The following is a 22,060-nucleotide window of genomic DNA, read 5'->3' on the forward strand; positions in this document are numbered from 1 at the left end:
CACGTTTACATGGACCCAAATATTCCAATTCCATTCGGGTTATTTGCTCATACGGAAAGAATGTAACCTTTGTATACGCCTCATCCCGAAAGAAAAGTGCCAATCCGAATGAATATATAATGGGATTCACAGGGGTGGAATATTCTTTTCCCCAATCCGATTGAGGTATCTTGTACCCGCTCAGTCGGAAAGTTGTCAGACTGCATTCTTCTTTGTGTTGTTCTTCTTCTTCTGTTGTTTATTGGCGGTTGGCAAGCAGCTTTCGTGTGCATTAGCGCCATCTGTGGAACAGAATCTAAACCCTTCTATACGCCATTCACAAGTCCAGTTTTATTAAAAAAGAAAATATCATAACTAGTATATAAAACATGTGCCGAGCTTAATTATAAAATATTAGCAAGATTGAACTTTATCTTTTCCTGTTCCCGGGTGCGTTCTTTCAGCGAATGCTGACATATGGTGTAACACGCAGATCGAGACGTTCTTCAATTTAAAAAAATGGAGGTGATCGGAACTGGACTGCTAAGGAAAGTTTGTTTTTGATTCAAACTAAATTTCAAGACTGGACGAACGAAAAACTGGCAATACAGAGTTATTCCAACAAGTGAAAGAAAAACTCGAGGAAGTCGGTATCATGTGTTGTTGATGTTTACACTTTACTGCGCATGCCCCATCGACTATTCTGGTTGATTATAGCGGCGCATGTAGACACGCGATTGGAATATTCCTTTCCATGTATACGTACCATTGCTTTCAGAAAGGTCATTCGGAAAGAGAAAAACTCCTCATGTAAACGTGGCTACTGACTGATTTTCACCATTCACGGGTGAAAAGCGAGAATCAACTTGGACCCGAATGTACACATAACAAAAGTTGGGTCATTTTATATTTGGTTTCGAGAGAATTATAAGTGGAAACAATCAAGTGGCATGAGACTTCAGAGTTAGAGCTTTTCTTCCTGCCACACCAGTGATTTAGTGATGCAGAGAGAGAGAGAACAATTGTTTGTGCAATTGAGGCATCCAAAAAGAGATGCATTGCGATGTTAAATCACAAATTTTCGAGTAGTTTATTCTTACTTTAATAAAATAACAATAAACATCTGGCTCTTTATGTAAAGTGTGCTGCTGAAGCCGGAATCAATATCTCACTGTCCTTATACGACATCTATATATATATATTTTTTTTTTCTTCGTTAGTTGACTTAATTTTGGTCATCCAGTTTATAGATTTGTTCAATACACTTACTCAGCATTTGAATGGAACATAAGTCCCCTGAGGTGTGGTAATGTCATCTTCTTACACTTCGATATTTTTATTCCTCACTGTCTGAGCACTGAACAAAAGAGGCTCAGAAACAGAGCCCGGGGGAACTACATATTTGTTTGTTCATTGTGTAGACTGCCAAATGATCCCATAGCATCGCTAACAAACATGAATACCTCAATTCTGAAAGTGAATTTTGAGGTAAAACATGTTCTGCAAAACTAACAATGTTATTCAGTAGAAGATTGAGATTGGCATGATCATACTGTAGTCTAATTTAGCCACTGGATTTTGATATGAATGCATCCATTTGGTAAAACTTTCATAGTCACTTATTATCCAGCACTATTATCAGATCTTGGTTTATTAAAAACCTTTGATGACAAATAAAATATTCATATTAAAAACATTTCATAGCCCTTAGTAGAAAAATAAGCTAACTTGTTGGTCCTAAGCTCATCCTGGTTTAGTAAAGAGTGATACTTGAAATGTAAAAATATACCACAGCTACTTTCACAGCATTATTGCGGTTGGACAAAACCAATAAAAAAAACAGTATATATATTTTTTTCTCTCCATCTGAAATGTATGGAAATGCTGTAGTACCTTGATGACACTCAAATAGTCATGACAATGCATGATATGCTGCTCGGCCTCCAAACTGGAAATTCCCTAAAGAAACCTACTCCAAATTTACTATATTTATTATATCTATATCATATCCTATAGCTAGGGGTTCTCAAATAGTCACAACCTGAGACCCACGTCTTCGGTCAGTTCATTAAGTCGTGACCCACATTTACAGTGCATCCGGAAAGTATTCACAGCGCTTCACTTTTTCTACATTTTGTCATGTTACAGCCTCATTCCAAACTGTATTAAATTAATCTCTTACCTCAAAATTCTACGCAAAATACTCCATTACGAAAAAGTAATGGAGTATCAAAAGGTTTTTTTGACATGTTTTGAATTTATTAAAAATAGAAAACAAAAAAATCACATTTACATAAGTATTCACAGCCTTTGCTTAATACTTTGTTGATCCACCTTTGGCAGCAATTACAGCCTCATGTCTTTTTGAATATGATCCCACAAGTTTAGCACACCTATCTTTAGGCAGTTTTGCCCATTCTTCTTTGCAATAAGTCTCAAGCTCCATCAGGTTGGATGGGAGACGTCTGTGCACAGCCATTTTCAGATCTCTCCAGAGATGTTTGATCGGATTCAAGTCTGGACTCTGGCTGGGCCACTCCAGGACATTCACGGAGTGGTTCTGAAGCCAATCTTTTGAGATCTTGGCTGTGTGCTTCGGGTCGTTGTCCTGCTGAAAAATGAACCTTCGCCCCAGCCTGAGGTCAAGAGCGCTCTGCAGCAGGTTTTCATCCAGGATATCTCTATATATTGCTGCATTCATTTTCCTTCTATCCTGACTAGTCTGCCAGTTCCTGCTGCTGAAAAACATCCCCACAGCTTGATGCTGCCACCACCATGCTTCACTGTAGGGATGGTATTGGCCTGGTGATGAGCAGTGCCTGGTTTCCTCCAAACATGGCGCCTGGCATTCACACCAAAGAGTTCAATCTTTGTCTCATCAGACCAGAGAATTTTGTTTCTCATGGTCTGAGAGTCATTCGGGTGCTTTTTGGCAAATTCCAGACGGGCTGCCATGTTCCTTTTACTAAGGAGGGGCTTTCGTCTGGCCACTCTACCATACAGGCCTGATTGGTGGATTGCTGCAGAGATGGTTGTCCTTCTGGAAGGCTGTCCTCTCTCCACAGAGGAACGCTGGAGCTCTGACAGAGTGACCATCGGGGCCTTGGTCACCTCCCTGACTAAGGCCCTTCTTCCCCGATCGCTCAGTTTAGAAGGCCGGCCAGCTCGAGGAAGAGTCCTGGTGGTTCCAAACGTCTTCCATTTACGAATAATGGAGGCCACTGTGCTCATTGGGACCTTCAAAGCAGCAGAAATGTTTCTGTATCCTTCCCCAGATTTGTGCCTCAAGACAATCCTGTCTCGCAGGTCTACAGACAGTTCTTTTGACTTCATGCTTGGTGTTTGTGCTCTGACATGCACAGTCAACTGTGGGACCTTATATAGACAGTTATTATATTTCCAAATCATGTCCAATCAACTGAATTTACTGCAGGTGGACTCCAATTAAGCTGTAGAAAGATCTCAAGGATGATCAGTGGAAAAAAGATGCACCTGAGCTCAATTTTGAGCTTCATGGCAAAGGCTGTGAATACTTATGTAAATGTGATTTCTTATTTTTTTATTTTTAATAAATTCAAAAAAAGTAAAAAAAAAAAAAACTTTTTCACATTGTCATAATGGAGTATTTTGTGTAGAATTTTGAGGTAAGAGATTAATTTAATACAGTTTGGAATGAGGCTGTAACATGACAAAATGTAGAAAAAGTGAAGCGCTGTGAATACTTTCCGGATGCACTGTATTTAAATCAAACCAAGCAAATGCTTTTGTTGGTTGTTTTTTTAACCACTGGTGGCGCCTTTACGAATTGTAAACAAATGCGGCTTTGCTAAGAGGAGAAGAGCTTGGGGGAGCTTATCTGGCTTATAGACGCCCATATAAAGAAGTCCGCCCATCTGTGACATCACAAAGAGGCAGTTTTACCACGCCTTTTGAAATCAAGTGTTTTGAGCCAACCCAAACTTCAGAGCTCACTTCCAAATGTGCAAACCTCATCATCTGAAACTTTGGCACTGTTTAACACCAGAATACAACATTCTAACTACATTTAAAGGTCAGAAACGTGGGAAAAGCATACCAGTCTAAAATAATGCAATTTGGTAATAGCTGAAAGGATATCTGTGTGCAAATCGATTTAGAAACCTCAACGTCATTGTTATATGTCAAAGGGAACATGTTGAATAGGACAAATGTTTTCGTAATTGATATGAAATTTATTGACAAATGCGAAATATATTCGCTATTGAGGTTTGCCTCTTCCTAGTCCTTTTGAATAATAATTGTGAATTGTGATATGTAATGTATACTGAAGTGAAATGAAAATGTTCAAATAAATCAGACAAGACAAACATGTTAACCACTCTGCCCACTCTGATCATCAATATACATAATACTCTGCACCCAAATGCACCCTGAGCATTTGCCTATAATGACTAATGGACCAGACAGCTGTGCAAATAATGCATGGATTTAAAATATGTATCACAATTGTACAAAGTAAGGCCATAGAATCTAATATCTGACATTTTTTCATTCTACAATTCTGCTTAAACATATCCTATCACAGTAACAGTGGATTTTATACCTTGATAAAACAACCGCCCGTGTGATCCACCCTATGAAAATGAGCATGGGGGATGGGCGAAAGAAGTGGGAAGGTGAGGGAGATTTAAAAAAAAAAGGATAATGAGAAATACGTGAGGTAGATTTTTAAACGGAGAGAGAAAAAAACTCCTGGGTTCAGTAGCTGCCTGTGGAAATGTAGCAGGTTCAAAGAGAGTCCAAAGGTAAACGGCAGTGAGGTAGATTAGACGATGGATAAAAAGCAGCACAGACAATGAGTCCATCCCACATTGTGTAATCTTACAACTCCCTACAGATTTAAAGAGGGAAAAAAAACATAATCAATGAGGCGATGTTTCCTTTCATTGGCTGTATTTATAATTTCTCTATCCTTTTATTGTGTTGCCACATATCTTCCAAGATGGGTTTTATCCTCTATTCCCCACTACGTATTGTAATGATTCATATAGCTCTCTATATGTGATTGTATTTTAGTGTCACCAGCTGTAAATGAATATCAATACTTGTGTCTCTTCCATCTTTCCAAGTGCTCCGCCATTCTAGACCAAGTCCAATTGGACGCGTCTGATTAAGACTTGCCAGTAGTTGATTTTTATTGGCTGTGTAATGGTGCAGAACCTAAACATTAATCAGAAACAATGGGATGCTGTGTGTCAGAGTACAAAGCTATTAGGGAACGGAGCGTATAGAAAGTACGTGTCGGAATGAGTCACCTCTTGGAGGGAAATGAGAATTGTTACCGGAAGGAAATTATTTTCTTTATTACACGCGTGGTGTTGTAATGCATCACACTGGCCGACCTAACGGGTCACAATATTAAGTACCCCTGCACAAGTTTGCATTGTGTTTTAATAGGTTATAATATGGGAATAGGAGGGGTAAAATATCATATTTCCTAATGTAGTGGCCCAATGGTAATTTTGTCTTTTTTTGGGGTGGGGGGGGCTGGTATTTAAAAAAAGCCATTTTTACAATCAAATAACATTGTTCAGCTACAATGCTAATTGGTTAAAATGCCTACGTAACATAATATAATCATTGTTTACAATATGTGCATGTTTTAGTGCCTGGTAAGTGCTGCTGTTTTGGTTAGCAACCCGTTTAGCCACAGTGCCAAAAATGGGTGAAATAATGGGGAAATTGGAGGTTGGTATTTTGGCAGAGGCGTTCATTGGTTCCAATGGATAACTAATTAAATTGAGAGACACCCAAATTTTGGCATTACAAAGAGCTCTAACACCACTGTGAACAACAAGTGCAATAATCGAAAACCTCACCATGATTAACCTGATTAATGTTCTGGATTAATTTGATCAATTTTGGATTTGGGTGCATTGTGTCCTCCTCGTCCAGGTGTTGACTATCCCACTGTGAGCCTGTGCTTGATATAATCCGCTAATGTTCTTAATCCCGGGACGGGAGGGTCACATTTTTTAAAAATGGATGAGAAATTAATCTTCTGTCAGGTAGAACAATTTGTCTATGCCAAAACCAAATCCTTCTGTTGTTTGGGCTAAACAGGAACCAAACCGGACAGCCAAATCTCTTGGCACGGATAGTTAGATATCCTCTTTGTCCTTGATGATCATTAAAATGCAAGACAAAAAAATGCATAATAACTGCTGTACATTAAAAAACACATACAGTTGAACCTCAACATTTGATTGCCCTTAATGTGGTACAATTTGGTAACAGACCAAAACATCCCTGGCACAAAAAAAACATTGTCATGTTCAGCAGATCTTCCAAGACTTCAGCTCTGTGAGCATGTGAAGGATTAATCAGTACAATATGGCTAATATGATAGCGGCCATTGGAAGATCACTGCGTGTGTCAAACATCAGTCACCCTAAATTCCGGTCTATACACTCACTATAATGAGAGGAAAAAACACATTTGTTCATATGTAAGCTGCACCGGTATTTAAACCACTTGTGTCTATGTCATAAAATATAACGGTCTGACTCGCGGTTTCATCACGCAGCAAATTAACACTCAAAAGATAACTAGGAATTTACCAATACGTGTTTAAAATAACAACCCGTAGCCATTTCAACATCTACCCATAATGCATTACTGCCAGGAGAGCAGTTCATTGGAGGACCATCAACATACTGTAGATACTGTAGACTTTGCAATGTTTCATTTATCCACCAGAAGAACCTGGAGCACAGAGCCCAGAGGGAGGCTGACGTCATTACAGCACGCCAATGAATGCATTAGTCAGATGGGAGAACTTTAAAATGTTGTTAGTTTTTTTATACATTTTAAACTTGTATTGATACTTCTGAGGTATACTTTTGGATTGTTGCGTTGCTGCGTGATGAATGTAGTCTTGTTGTCAGGATGAGTCAGACTGTTATGTTGTTATACAGGTAAGGGCCAGAAAATTAGAATATTTTCATAAACTTGATTTATTTCAGTCATTGTGTTCAAAAGGTATAACTTTTACATTATATTTAATCATTGCACACAGACTGATGCATTTCAAATGTTTATTTCTTTAATTTTGATGATTATAGGTGGCAACAAATGAAAATCTGAAATTCCGTGGGTCAGAAAATTAGAATATTACCTAAGGCCAATACAAAAAAAGGATTTTTAGAAATGTTGGCCAACTGAAAAGTATGAACGTGAAAAATATGAGAATGTACAGTACTCAATACTTGGTTGGAGCTCCTTTTGCCTCAATGACTGCATTAATGCGGCGTGGCATGGAGTCGATCAGTTTCTGGCACTGCTCAGGTGTTATGAGAGCCCAGGTTGCTTTGATAGTGGCCTTCAGCTCTTCTGCATTTTTGGGTCTGGCATTCTGCATCTTCCTCTTAACAATACCCCACAGATTTTCGATGGGGCTAAGGTCAGGCGAGTTGGCTGGCCAATTGAGAACAGAAATATCATGGTCCTTAAACCAGGCACTGGTAGATTTGGCGCTGTGTGCAGGCGCCAAGTCCTGTTGGAACGTAAAATCCCCATCTCCATAAAGCAGGTCAGCAGCAGGAAGCATGAAGTGCTCTAAAACTTGCTGGTAGACGGCTGCGTTGACCTTGGATCTCAGGAAACAGAGTGGACCGACACCAGCAGATGACATGGCACCCCAAACCATCACTGACGAGGTCCCAGAGTCTGGAGGAAGAGAGGAGAGGCACAGGATCCACGTTGCTTGAAGTCTAGTGTGAAGTTTCCACCATCAGTGATGGTTTGGGGTGCCATGTCATCTGCTGGTGTCGGTCCACTCTGTTTCCTGAGATCCAAGGTCAACGCAGCCGTCTACCAGCAAGTTTTAGAGCACTTCATGCTTCCTGCTGCTGACCTGCTTTATGGAGATGGGGATTTTACGTTCCAACAGGACTTGGCGCCTGCACACAGCACCAAATCTACCAGTGTCTGGTTTAAGGACCATGATATTTCTGTTCTCAATTGGCCAGCCAACTCGCCTGACCTTAGCCCCATCGAAAATCTGTGGGGTATTGTTAAGAGGAAGATGCAGAATGCCAGACCCAAAAATGCAGAAGAGCTGAAGGCCACTATCAAAGCAACCTGGGCTCTCATAACACCTGAGCAGTGCCAGAAACTGATCGACTCCATGCCACGCCGCATTAATGCAGTCATTGAGGCAAAAGGAGCTCCAACCAAGTATTGAGTACTGTACATTCTCATATTTTTCACGTTCATACTTTTCAGTTGGCCAACATTTCTAAAAATCCTTTTTTTGTATTGGCCTTAGGTAATATTCTAATTTTCTGACCCACGGAATTTCAGATTTTCATTTGTTGCCACCTATAATCATCAAAATTAAAGAAATAAACATTTGAAATGCATCAGTCTGTGTGCAATGATTAAATATAATGTAAAAGTTATACCTTTTGAACACAATGACTGAAATAAATCAAGTTTATGAAAATATTCTAATTTTCTGGCCCTTACCTGTATACGTATATAATGACCTACTGCAATTTCCAGTGGGTTGACAAGCTTGTTACGAGTGCACTGATAGCTTGTGATTAGCTCCTGCCAAAGAAAGAGCTGCCGCTGCCTCACTGACTCGTGAGCGGCACAGTATTTGGAAGGAATAAATGGCATTCAAAAGATGAATTCTGACATTGGAAGTGAAAAGGTTTTGTCTTTGAAGTGGGACCAAGTGAATGTTGACAAAGTTACATGTGCAAAAGTGTTACGCATGTCCTCCCCCAGATGCTTTTCAAACGTTTGTACATCCCAGCGACTGCCATATCTTTCTATGCCATGCGAAGCCATGCCAATGCATATGTGCCGCCGTATCCAAACTAATGTCATTGTTTCTGCCTGAGTGCATCAAAAAGACTTCTGCAATGTTGTTGATGTTTTCTTCTTCTTTTTCTCGCCTTCCCTTCGCAGTAATCGGAGCGAGGAGGGGGTAAAAAAGGCCTACTCAAAGCAGCGCTCGCCCCGCAGCAAAACATCTCTTTTCAAGTTGGTCGCGGAGGAGACACGAGGGAGGATATGCTTGTTTTTTGTTTTTTTTTTGGCGGGAAGGAGAATGAGCAAGGAGGGTGAAGTCGCAGGTGAAAAGCTGTATAGGAATGTCACATTTTCTGACAGCCCAAGCAAACAACTCCTACTAAGGTAAACAGTTTTCAGTAGAGTTCACACTGCAATATTGTTGTAGACATATAGCTAAACCAATAACTCTGAGCATTTTCATCTTCATAAAGACACTTATGATGCAACACTTAGATGTCCTTTTATTGTATAAATGTACCTAATAACAACTCCAAACCTCTACACTACAACATTGTTGGGTCTGCTGAGGGGGTGCCATGGGTCCCTTCGACCCGGCCGGCTGGGGGTTCCTCCCTTTAATGTGGGGGTCCGCCCGTCTGTTGGAGTCGGGGGGCCCGGGTGCGGGTCCCCTGCGGCTCCTCCCAGTGTGGACGCCCCCAAAGGTGGCGTTTCCTTGATCCTCAGTGCCATGCCATGTCTCTCTACTGTGTGTGATTGTTTGTGTGTGTCTAGTATGGAGGGTGGGGCTTTCTTCGTAATTGTTTTTCCTTTAAAATTGTGGTAATTGTTTTTAATTCTGTAAAGCACTTTGTGTTGCATGTCTTTGCAGGAAAAGTGCTCTACAAATAAAGTTGATTTATTTGTAGAGCACTAACCACTCGGCACGGCGGTGGAGTGGTTAGCACGCAGACCTCACACTGAGGAGAGCAGGGTTCAATTCCACCCTCGGCCATCTCTGTGTGGAGTTTGCATGTTCTCCCCGTGCATGCGTGGGTTTTCTCCGGGTACTCCGGTTTCCTCCCACATTCCAAAAACATGCTAGGTTAATTGGCCACTCCAAATTGTCCATAGGTATGAATGTGAGTGTGAATGGTTGTTTGTCTATATGTGCCCTGTGATTGGCTGGCGACCAGTCCAGGGTGTACCCCGCCTCTGGCCCGAAGACAGCTGGGATAGGCAACCCCCGCAACCCTCGTGAGGATAAGCGGTAGAAAATGAATGAATGAATGAATGAATGTCTGGAATCAGTAATCCTATTAATCTGAAAACATGACAAAAACATTAAAAAATAACAAAATAAATTAAAGCTGCAACTATTAATCAATGATTAATCAATTATTAATCAACAGCCACTTTGGTAGCACCCGTTCCCCTCCTCTATGTTTGTGTCGGAACAACACCAATTAAGCACTGCGCTGTTCAAATGAAAAGGTATCCAAGCGCCCAATCAGAGAACAGAAAAATGCTGATGTTACTGTACGCCTGCAAGCTGACCTTGTGAGGCCAATATGAAATATGACTGGTTAAAAAAACAGCTTCATTGCTAATAGTGTTTATGTGACATGGGCTTGCACTGCTGATTCTGAAGGCCTTGATATGGTAACACATAGAAGCTAAAATAAAAAAACACACTAAAAAATGACGATTTAATTTAAAAGTACAATTTAAGTTAAGCGTTAGCTCTTACTGCTGAGTGACATGATGTATTTGCAGGGAATTTCATGTAAAAATACATTTCAAATGTCATTTTTTTATGCCATTACCTGCACTGTTTCTATATTTATGTATGTTCTATTTCTAAAAAAGCCCTTCAACCTGCAAAAATGCTGACTTCCATTTTGAGTAGGCGTTCTGGTGTAAATATATTCATGAAGCTATAGATTTTCACAGGTTTAGATAGGGTTGTTGAGCCCCTAAGCCATGTTCATGATCCAGATATGTGTACTGTATAGTGACACCCCCACAAATCACTCCCTTTTCTCGTGATGTTGATATATGGAGGATTAAGGACCTGTCACACACGTGGATGTCTGCTATACCACATTTTTGGGGGGTGAATCTTTATAATCAAGACGACTGAATTGCATATTAAGGCTGGATCAGGTGGGATCCTAAAATAGCTCCCAGTGTGTTCTGCTGCCGTTGTCATGGAGGCTAACTGCTTCAGGTGATTACACCCACTTGCCACAACATTAGGTACAGTGGCACCATGTCATGAATGCAAAATACTGCTGTAGACAGATGATTATAGTAAGTTATGAAGACATTTTTTATTTATTCTCTATTCCGGTTTCCTCCCACATTCCAAAAACATGCTAGGTTAATTGGCGACTCCAAATTGTCCATAGGTATGAATGTGAGTGTGAATGGTTGTTTGTCTATATGTGCCCTGTGATTGGCTGGCGACCAGTCCAGGGTGTACCCTGCCTCTCGCCACAAAAACAGCTGTGATAGGCTCCAGCACCCCCTGCCACCCTCGTGAGAAAAAGCGGTAGAAAATGAATGAATGAATATTATCGTGGTTGTTGTTTTTTTATTGTGGTCATTTGTAAGAAAATACAATATTATTTCCATGTATACTATTATTGTGGTTGTACATTTATGAAAATATTTATTGTAATATAATATGCAAATGTGTGTATAATTAATAGTAATATACAAAAATTATATAATACATTTTATTTTTAAATAATACTTATTTTAATAGTATGTTTGAAATAATATTCTAAATATTATATTTATGTAAGAAATAGCCCCATATACAGTATTTATTGAGTTATTTTTATTGGACAGAATAATCCTAAAAAAAAGTGATGGTAGGGTGATGGGCGTTTGCAAGGTAAGTTTCTGGTAAGTTTCAAGCCAAATCTTTGAAACTGCACTTTTTATTTAACTTTACCCATCATTCACCATGCTTATGTGAAAACATGATTACATATTTATTTCCTTTTTCTGTGCATTATAACACGAGAAACCAAGTTAATATGAGCTAATAATGCATGGATACACCTATTTCAAATATGAAGCCCTCTAAAAAACCCTCTAACAATGTTGCATGGTTTGATGTACATGCTGTGGTCATACATTAATCTGTACACTAATGATACCATGTAATAGTTGCAGTATCTTGCCGTATTTTGATGATTTAAAACACTACCAAAAACTTCTTTCCTAGGGCGTATTGATACATATACTTATGCTAGTTCTGTTAACAACAACAGCAGCGACAACATATACGATGTACGCTCTTATTGGAATGGCTGTGTCTTCCAGCACAAGACGTGTGCCCCAGTCCTTGGGTAAAAAATGCTGACGTCTGTGAATGACACTGAGATGAGCGGTTAGCGAGGTGTCCACCCAATAAATATACTTTTTCATGTTAGCTTGGTTAATATACATGTCAGTTTTGTAAATGGAACACTGTTAGTGTTTTTTGGAGTTTTTGTGTGAGGGTTATTGCGTCAAAATTGGTATTTCCAAAAATGTCGGTTGTTAGCTAGCTCATATTAACTCATTTTCTTGCGCTAGAATGCACAGAAAAGGGAAATGAATGTGTTCATGCCAAACCTGAAAACTGCAACTGTTTACAAACTGTCACTTCCAGTTTTTCTTTCAGGATATAATTTCTTTCGGCTATTTTTCAAGCAGTATAGAAAGTGAATGACATGAAACATTCATTCGTTTTCTACCGCTTTTTCCTCATGAGGGTCGCGGGGGTGCTGGAGCCTATCCCAGCTGTCTTCGGGCGAGAGGCGGGGTACACCCTGGACTGGTGGCCAGCCAATCACAGACATATATATAGACATAGACAAACAACCATTCACACTCACATTCATACCTATGGACAATTTGGAGTGGCCAATTAACCTAGCATGTTTTTGGAATGTGGGAGGAAACCGGAGTACCTGGAGAAAACCCACGCATGCACGGGGAGAACATGCAAACTCCACACAGAGAAACTTGGAAACAAAGAGAAGCAAAATACGAGTTCATCCTTATTTTAACTCGTGCATTGTCTAATTCCTGTCTAATTCAAGGCACAATAAATAGAAAGTGTACTGTATATTTAGAAATAAAATCACACTCGAGCTTATTAGCTTATGTAGGTGTTCCTGTAGGCCAGGTCTAACCGTAATCATGGTTAGACTTTAAAAAGGGATCGAGAGTGAGACATTCAGGTACTCTGTGATCTCTGCTGAGTCCTGCATGATGTAAACGCACTGCAGCATTCATAATCGCATTGCAACATAGCCCAATTATTTTTGACTTTTTGTTGTTGTAGCTGCCATTTGACAAGAGAAGTATATGGGGAACACTCCCTCCACATCAAACATTTCATCTGCCTTCTCTTATCACGAATGGAAGATGATCATCCCCTGCTTGTTTCCCTTGCAACACTGGAGTACTTCATGAGCAACAAGAGTTACTTTTTTATGTTCTTTTGTTTGAACTTTAGAGAACATGCAGGTCCCGGCTGAGTTGACGCACCAATGCTTCTTATTTCTTCCTGGCTTTGCAGAGTGACGCTTACAAGAAGAACCTGGCCTTCACACGGGACCTGCAAGTATACCTTTTCTTTTCTGTTTCTCTCTCCTTGTTTGGGACCCCTTGTCAGGGGTCTAAGCTTTTCTCTTTTCTTTTTCTTCCACTCTGACCTTCAGGGGGCACACACACACCCTCCTCCTCACCAGCCATCCCTGCTTTTCTTAAAGAAGAAAGAGGAAAAGTTGAGGAGACATGTTTTACATCCTGAGGATTCCAGAGGAGCTTTTAACCACAACAGGTACAAAAAAACCCATCAAGGTCACTGGACACTTCATTAGGTACACCCATCCAAGCTAAAAAGATGTATGATAGTTGATAATGTCTTGTACTAATTTAGCACCATTCATGTTGTTATTATAATATTATTGCAAGAATGCAAGAATGCAAGAATGGATAATAAACACCTGCTAGTACATGAATTGAACTGTGCAGGTGTACCTAATAATGCGTCCAGCTGTAATTAGTCGATACAGCATCAGCCTTGCAGTTGCAGCACCTCCTGCGTAAGGTGTGTCCTGCAGTGGAGTGGGCGTGGCTACAGTCACTGCGCCAAGGCCGAATTTGCACACACACACACGCACACACACACACACACGCCATATATAAGCAGCGTCAACAGTCAACACAAAGCACTGCGCCTCACACATTTGTGGTGTACATGAATCCCACTTTTTTATTTTTCACAGAAAAAAAGACAATGATGCTCATCCTTTCATCCTGGATTGTGTTTTTTTTGGGGGGGGGGGTTACATTTTAAAACCATTTTTGAAAAAAAAAAAACTGTAGCACCAAAGCAGATTTTTAATCATACTTTCTTTGATTAAAAACATCATTTGTGCTATAGTTCATATTTTGAGCTCTTAATTGTGGGGAAGCTTTTCTATTCTTGTATTAAAAAAAACAAATTCCAGTTGCAATCACAAATACATTGAATACATTTTTTTATTATTTTAAAAAAGAAATGGGTATCCAAGCAGGGAAATAAGCTTCTCCATGATGATTATATATATATGTGTATATCTATATATATATGCATATACATATATATATATTACTTTATTTCTTTATTTAAATATTTATATATGTATACATTTATATTATGTCTATATACAAGTATGGCACTTGATTACACAGACAACAAAGAAAAGAAGCAACTTGACAAATCATATTAAAAAAAAAAAAAAAACAAGCCGTGGGCGCTTTGGTGTGTCCTAAAAATATTTTGAAGTGTCACAGACGTTAGCGTTTTGCTGCTTGATAGAAAGCGATGGAACGGTTACTTACATGTTATGTTTAAGGTCAAGTGGTGTGACACAGGCAACAAAATCCATGATGTATGTGAACCATATATGTATATATATATATATTTATAAATCCGGATGTCCTTTTTATGGTGCCATTTAACTACAGGTGGAAATAAAAGCATGTCTTTAGGTCATAGAAGCACATATTGGATAGTGCATTTTTTTTTTTTTGCATTTTCCTCCCTTTCTAGTCCAGCTGAACTCACCGGCCACAACATTAGGTACCCCTGTGCTAATTTTGAGGTATTCATTTAACAGTTTTGTACTTTGCAGTGGTGTAGAAATGTTATTTGTAATATTTTGGTTCACTTGATTTGGCAATCCTGCACCAAACAAGCACAATGATAAGCATGTTGTTACATGAATACCTCAAAATCAGCGTTGCAAAGGCAGGCGTTCCTTATGAAGTGTTCAGCGAGCATGTGGTTCCTCTTATGTAGAAACGTTACTAAAAAGTTGCATCAGTGCAGTCATAATCATAGAAATCATAATAAATAAGTGAGCACACGCCTGCTGGAGTCCTTTAGAACCCAAAAGATTAAAAGCAAAGGGAAATAAAACTTGCCCACTGTTGGAAAAAGTCATGGATTTGTTTTTTTTTAGGCGTGCCTCCAAAGTTCCTCTCCTAGACGTAAGCCGAGTCGCTGGACTGTGTGCGCCCAAAATTGGGTACGCTCATCCTGGGCAGGTCCTTGTTCCGGATCTCGTAGATGGACTTCCGGCGGGCCTGCACCCCTCGCACGGCCGTCTTGATTTTCCTCCAACCCAAATGGTTGAGTTCGGCCAGGTTGAGCACCACGCAAAAGCCGCTGACAGCGAACATGAAGACCAGGAACACGGTCTTCTCCGTGGGCCGGGAGACGTAGCACTCAACGTCCTTGATGCACGGGTAGCGGTCACACTCGTACACGGAGGGTACGTTGAAGCCGTACAGGAAGTACTGGCCCACCAGGAAGCCTATCTCCAGCGCGTTGCGGAACACCACCTGGATGATGTAGAAGCGGGAGATGCCCTCCTGGCGCCTCATTTTTGACTTGGTAGTTCTGGCGGCGGCCGAGTTGGGGATCTCCTTGACCTCTAGGCAGTCCGGCTCGGCCTCCTTGGTGGAGTTCTCTGTGTTCTGCAGGACCACACCATTGACAATGGTGTTCTTGATCTTCTTGCCCTCGTCACGTTTCAGCGAGTCCTGCTCCTTGTCCAGGGTCAGGTAGACGGTGGAGTAGCGACGCTCCTTCTGCTTTGCCGACTGGTGCACCGAGTAGGTGATGAAGCACAGGCTGGGCGTGCACACCATGATGATCTGGAAGACCCAGTAGCGGATGTGCGAGATGGGGAAAGCCTTGTCGTAGCACGCCTGGTTGCAGCCCGGCTGCAGGGTGTTGCACACGAACATGGTCTGCTCATCATCGTACACTGTCTCCCCCACGATGGCCACGATCAGGATCCGGAAGATCACCACCACTGTCAGTAGGATCCTTTTTTCAGTGATAAAAATAAGAAGAACAAAACACTGTGAAAAGAAGTGGAAAAAAAGATGGAGCACATGTTGAGTGTGGTGCACGGGAGCTGTCCAGTGCTGAACCGCTTCCTCCTTACCGTCTTTTGCCCTGTTGTGTTCTATGTGAATGACATGTGTGGTTTATGAGTGGACACAGACACCACAAAGCAACAACAGCATCCAGAAGACTAGTTAAGGTTAGGTTACAGTGGATGGGGGGGGATATCTAAAATCTAAAAGGAAATCCACAGACAACACAGACACCCAATAAGGAGAGGAGGGGGAGACAAGATCCTGTAGGCACAAGACAGAAGCTGGGGGACTCGGGACCATGCTAAAGACGATCCTGGAGGCTGCTGCGTCTCTTGTCTTCTCCGTTTGGGTCACCTTACCTTCCTATCATAGTAGAGTGCTGCTGGACAGCAGCCTCCAGGAGCCTCTCTAGTATAGTCCATTCCCCCATTTCTGAGCATCCGGAGGAGCAGAAGAGGGCACAAGTGGTGGTCCAGTCCTTCCCAAAAAATATATATGTGTAAAAAAAAAGAAGGGTTGGTGGTGTCGGCGAGTGGGGCGGGGGCTTAATTTCCTACTTCCCCCAAAAAAGAGAGTCTGAGCAGAGCGTCACAATACGAGCGCATCCTGCCGCGCCAACTGTCTCTTTGTGTGCGCGCTCCGCTCGCTGCCTTCCTTGTGCGTCCCGCTGTGTGTGCCGTGCGCTCCCCCCGACGACCGCGCCGCCGCCACGCTGCCCCCCCGTCATGGGAGTGTGGTGGGGTGACTTATAAGCCCTCCTATTTTCGATCCTCACATCAGGTTGACCGCGCCTGGATGGAGGGGAGCTTGGATTTAATGTCTTGCCAGCATTAATCCGCCTTTAAGTAGTCCCCTCCACCCCCACCCCCGCCCCCACTCCCTCCTCCTCTGACTCCCTGCTCCTCCCCCTCCTCCTGTCCATCCATCCCTCACGCACGCGTGAACAGGGCTTCTGATTTGGGAGTAATTCACAATTGAACATACTCCCGACATACACGCCCCGCTGAGGACACACAATGATCGTAGCAATTAGTTTGCCACCAGATGGCGCTATTTTGGATCTATTTTATAGTTAATGCAGAGCTGGTGAAATGAGAGCGTGTAAATGAATGTGATTGTCGTGTGGATTTGGGGCTAAGTTCCCTCCACAATTCTGCCTAGCAACAGGCAGCCATGCAAACATGCAATTATTGGTGACACACTAACCGCCAAATCAATATTAGGTTCGCACTTGAATGGAGGAAATGTTCAAGTTATGAATGTTAAAAGCATGAATAAACATGCTGGTGCTCCAATGTCATTAAATCATTATTATATCATTATACAATTGTGTTAATCAGAAGTTTATGCAGGTTTTCTACTCATATTTATGACTTTATTTAGCATTACCAGGAGGTTGTAACATATCATTTTAGTCCAGGAATGTTTTTTGTGAAAATCACTTGACTATGACTATTTTTTTCTGTGTGGATGGGCAGATTACACATTTCCCAGCATGCTTTGCTGTAGTTAAAATGCTGTGTGATGCCTCTTTAAGGTGTTATTTTACACACAGGGTGTAATAGTTACATTTCTACCATTTTTAGTGGCGTACGGTTAAATAATTTTGACTTTTGGTATGACTCAAACACCCTTAATAAGAATGGCTGTGAAATTTGTACTATATATAATATTGTATATTACAATAACAAATGTTGAAATTAAATGCTAGAGTACTTCATATAGGTTTATGATAAGGTTTGTAATGCAGGCCTATGTTTGATGTTGGCCTATACCCTTATGATATTATGACCTTCTTTATGATGTTTACCCTCATAATATTACAATTTTTCATAAAATTGTATAATTTCAATTACATCATAATTTACGACTTATAATATGTAATGCGCCACATGGTGGTCCAGTGGTTAGCATGTTGGCCACAAGAGATCATGAAGACCTGGGTTCGATTCTCCGCTTTTGGCATCTCTTGCATGTTTGCGTATGGGTGGCATGCCGGTCTAGACCTCACAGCTAGGAGACCAGGGTTCAATTCCACCCTCGACCATCTCTGTGTGCATGTTTTCTCCGGGTACTCCGGTTTCCTCCCACATTCCAAAAACATGCTAGGTTAATTGGCCACTCCAAATTGTCCATAGGTATGAATGTGAGTGTGAATGGTTGTTTGTCTATATGTGCCCTGTGATTGGCTGGCGACCAGTCCAGGGTGTACCCCGCCTCTCCCCCGCAGACAGCTGGGATAGGCTCCAGCATACCTTTGACCCCCATATACGTATAATGCAGTTATTGTACAATTTTCATAACATTACAACATCCATGCAAAATTATTATGAAATTTTTTCCCTCATAATATAATAAATAATATGATGACCTCTTTTCTCTTATAGACTTTATTCTCCTAATATTGTTGTAAATTCCATTTTGTCATACAAGCACTATTTTATAATGACCTTTTTGTTTGATATTAACAATTTATTCTACCAAAAGTTGGGCTTTTTTCTATTTAGATGAATATTTTGATATTTTTCTTGTACATTTACCTTCCATTGGACTAAAACCAATATTTCACTCCAGTCCTGTAGGTGACGATAACGTGCCAAATTAAACCAGCCAGCCAACTAACTTGTTTTCCCCATTGAAACACCGTGGGTCTCTGTACTACTTAGCCTCAATGCATATGTATACATTTATATTTATACATATAAATATATATCCACCAGTATATATACATCAGAATTGCATGATTATGATGGCGGTACAGAGATTGTGAGATGAACTCTGTGTGTTTGAGCAGTGTTAAAAATAGTCCTGCCCTAAATTTTGTTTAGTGATATGATCACTAAACAGAACATAGACTACAGTGTGTACTATTATTAGACCCGTATTGCTATTGTGGTCTACACTGAGGTTTGTCCATCAATGTAGAAAAGAAGATTAGGGGTCACATGACTGCATGTGTTTTCCCTCAATGAAACTTGGCGAGGTGGCTTATCCTCTCCGCTCACTGTAATCTTTTCTAATTCAAATCTTTAATAACCTTTACGCGTCAAAGGACGTCCCACCACCTCTCTTTTGTTTTGTTTTTTAATTAGGTACGGCTCACCTTGTCGAAGTACTAAAGAAGACAAAAAGGCGTGCCTTGCAAGTCCCGGGTTCTTGTTTATTTATAAAGCTATACATATATAAATTGTAAACAAATAGTTGTGATGATGACGAATGAACTGCTGGCTGCGGGTAAAGGGAGGAAGGGCGGTGCTGGCTTAGAAGCACTTCCTGTGGACGATGGAGGGTCCGGCCTCATCGTACTCCTGTTTGCTGATCCACATCTGCTGGAAGGTGGATAGGGAGGCCAGGATGGAGCCGCCGATCCATACGGAGTACTTCCTCTCAGGGGGGGCGATGATCTGGGCAAGAATGACATTGATTAGATTTGGGTCGCATTTTTCGCAGATTTTGTTGCATTTTGTACAAAAGGTCTGACACTCAAAAGGTAATGTAATGTTTTTTGTAACCTTTAACCTCAAAAAGTACTGAAAAATATATATTTCATAATTTGATGGATATCAGAATACAACCTGAGTGTGTATACCCTGCTAAATGTCAAAAAAATATTGTTCAGTTACCACATATCATTTACTATTTGATTTATTCTATTTCATTTACATTTTATTTAATAATATATTGCATTTCTGTACTAATATATACAAAATAATCATTCATTCATTCATTCATTTTCTACTGCTTTTTCCTCACGAGGGTCGCCAGGGTGCTGGAGCCTATCCCAGCTGTCTTGGGGCGAGAGGCGGGGTACACCCTAGACTGGTGGCCAGCCAATCACAGGGCACATATAGACAAACAACCATTCACACTCACATTCATACCTATGGACAATTTGGAGTCACCAATTAACCGAGCATGTTTTTGGAATGTGGGAGGAAACCGGAGTACCCGGAGAAAACCCACGCATGCACGGGGAGAACATGCAAACTCCACACAGAGATGGCTGAGGCGCTAACCACTCGACCGTCGTGCTGCCCACAAAATAATACTAATAATACTAATAATAATAATTATTATTATTATTAATAATTATTATTATTATTATTATTATTATTATTATGTGTTATTAATAATAATAATAATTATTATTATTATTATTATTATTATTAATAATAATAATAATAATAATAATTATAATAATAATTATAATAATAATTATAATTATAATAATGATAGACATTATAGTAGTAATAATAATAATAATAATAACAATAATAATAATAATAAAAATAATAATTATTATTATTATTATTATTATTATTATTATTAGTAGTAGTAGTAGTAGTAGTAGTAGTAGTAGTAGTAGTAGTAGTATTATAAAAACTATAATTATTATTATTATTATTATTATTATTATTATTATTATGAAAACTATAATTATTATAATAATATTTATTATTATTGATAATAATAATATAATATAATAATATTAATAATAATAATCATAATAATTATTATTATTATTATTATTTTGCCATTTTTGTGGAATGTTTTTTTTTTATATAAATGCCCAAATTATTTCAGCCAAAAAAAAACAATCCCCAATGCTGGTGTCTATAAAAAAAATGACTTTGAAATGTTAGGGTAGGTCGGCCATCTTTTTGGCATATGCTAACCCAGGAGTTTTTGGGTTAGCAGTAAACAATTGCTACGGTCATTTAATGTTTAATGTTATGATAACCTGATTCCAGAATTTGTTTCTAATTTGGCTTTTTTTTGGTGTCTCATGTTGACCATCTTTGTAGACTCACTGGAAATTCCTCAAATGATTTGCTTTTGTACGATTTCCTCCTAAATTGTGTGGTAAAGCTACCTTAATCTTCATGGTACTGGGCGCCAAAGCTGTGATCTCCTTCTGCATGCGGTCGGCGATACCGGGGTACATGGTGGTGCCGCCTGACAGCACGTTGTTGGCGTACAGGTCCTTCCTGATGTCAATGTCACACTTCATGATGCTGTTGTAGGTGGTCTCGTGAATGCCTGCGGACTCCATGCCTGTGGAAACACATACAGGGCGGTGCAGGGGGGTCAACTCAGTGATGTTAAATCCCGCCCCTTCCTTCCTTCTCCCAACTCCAAACACATCAGCTGTTGAAACAGGCGCTACTACACACAGCTTCCCCTGACAGCTGCACTCGTTTGTGGGCACAAATGTGAACAACATGTCTGCTTTAAATAAGTTAGACATGGGGGTGAAATGATACTTTAAGTTGGCACAGTTAGTACAATGTTATTGTTTATGATAAAGAACAAGTCAAAATGAACATACCTAAATTAACACCTATGTCGCTCACACTGCACACAGAATACATAAACGACATCAAATATAGTAAATATTAAAAACAAGTTAGTTGGCTGGTTTAATTTGGCACGTTATCGTCACCTACAGGACTGGAGTGAAATATTGGTTTTAGTCCAATGGAAGGTAAATGTACAAGAAAAATATCAAAATATTAATCTAATTAGAAAAAAACCCAACTTTTGGGAGAATAAATTGTTAATATCAAACAAAAAGGTCATTATAAAATAGTATTTGTATGACAAAATGGATTTTACAGCAATATTAGGAGAATAAAGTCTATAAGAGAAAAGAGGTCATTATATTATGAGGGAAAAAATGTCATAATAATTTTGCATGGATGTTGTAATGTTACGAGAATTGTACAATAACTGCATTATATATGGGGGTCAAAAGTATGCTATCCCAGCTGTCTTCGGGCAAGAGGCGGGGTACACCCTGGACTGGTTGCCAGCCAATCACAGGGCACATATAGACAAACAACCATTCACACTCACA

At 40.0% G+C, this 22,060-nt stretch overlaps 2 protein-coding genes and 1 long non-coding RNA gene across 4 annotated transcripts in view; 1 reads left to right on the plus strand and 2 right to left on the minus strand.

Moving 5' to 3' along the window:
• The first annotated feature begins 8,953 nt into the window (after positions 1-8,953).
• Positions 8,954-13,656, plus strand: LOC144901714 (uncharacterized). The gene is made up of 3 exons (XR_013629787.1): positions 8,954-9,165; positions 13,280-13,383; positions 13,485-13,656. It is a non-coding gene; the product is annotated as an uncharacterized LOC144901714 (long non-coding RNA).
• A 636-nt stretch (positions 13,657-14,292) lies between these two features.
• Positions 14,293-17,027, minus strand: LOC131140055 (gap junction delta-2 protein). Of its 2 annotated transcripts, none has more exons than XM_058090129.2 (2): positions 16,563-17,027; positions 14,293-16,147 (listed from the first exon to the last, which is right to left on the minus strand). In XM_058090129.2, the coding sequence occupies exons 1-2, from the start codon at positions 16,631-16,633 to the stop codon at positions 15,298-15,300; spliced, it is 921 nt and encodes a 306-aa protein (XP_057946112.1). In that variant the 5' UTR covers positions 16,634-17,027; the 3' UTR covers positions 14,293-15,297. The 2 variants fall into 2 exon arrangements, with proteins under 2 accessions (XP_057946112.1, XP_057946110.2); XM_058090127.2 differs by having other exon boundaries at positions 16,269-16,563.
• A 2,315-nt stretch (positions 17,028-19,342) lies between these two features.
• The window catches only part of LOC131140054 (actin, alpha cardiac muscle 1), a 5,503-nt gene continuing 2,785 nt past the window's right edge, over positions 19,343-22,060 (minus strand). The window contains exons 6-7 of the mRNA XM_058090126.2: positions 21,077-21,258; positions 19,343-19,607 (exon numbers count right to left, since the gene is read on the minus strand). Of these exons, the coding sequence (XP_057946109.1) occupies positions 19,464-19,607; positions 21,077-21,258 (326 nt within the window). The 3' untranslated portion in view covers positions 19,343-19,463. The remainder of the gene's footprint in view (positions 19,608-21,076; positions 21,259-22,060) is intronic.

Source organism: Doryrhamphus excisus, linkage group LG14 (assembly GCF_037039965.1).
Source record: "Doryrhamphus excisus strain RoL-2023G ecotype Guam linkage group LG14, RoL_Dexc_Guam_v1.1, whole genome shotgun sequence".
NCBI lineage: Eukaryota > Metazoa > Chordata > Actinopteri > Syngnathiformes > Syngnathidae > Doryrhamphus > Doryrhamphus excisus.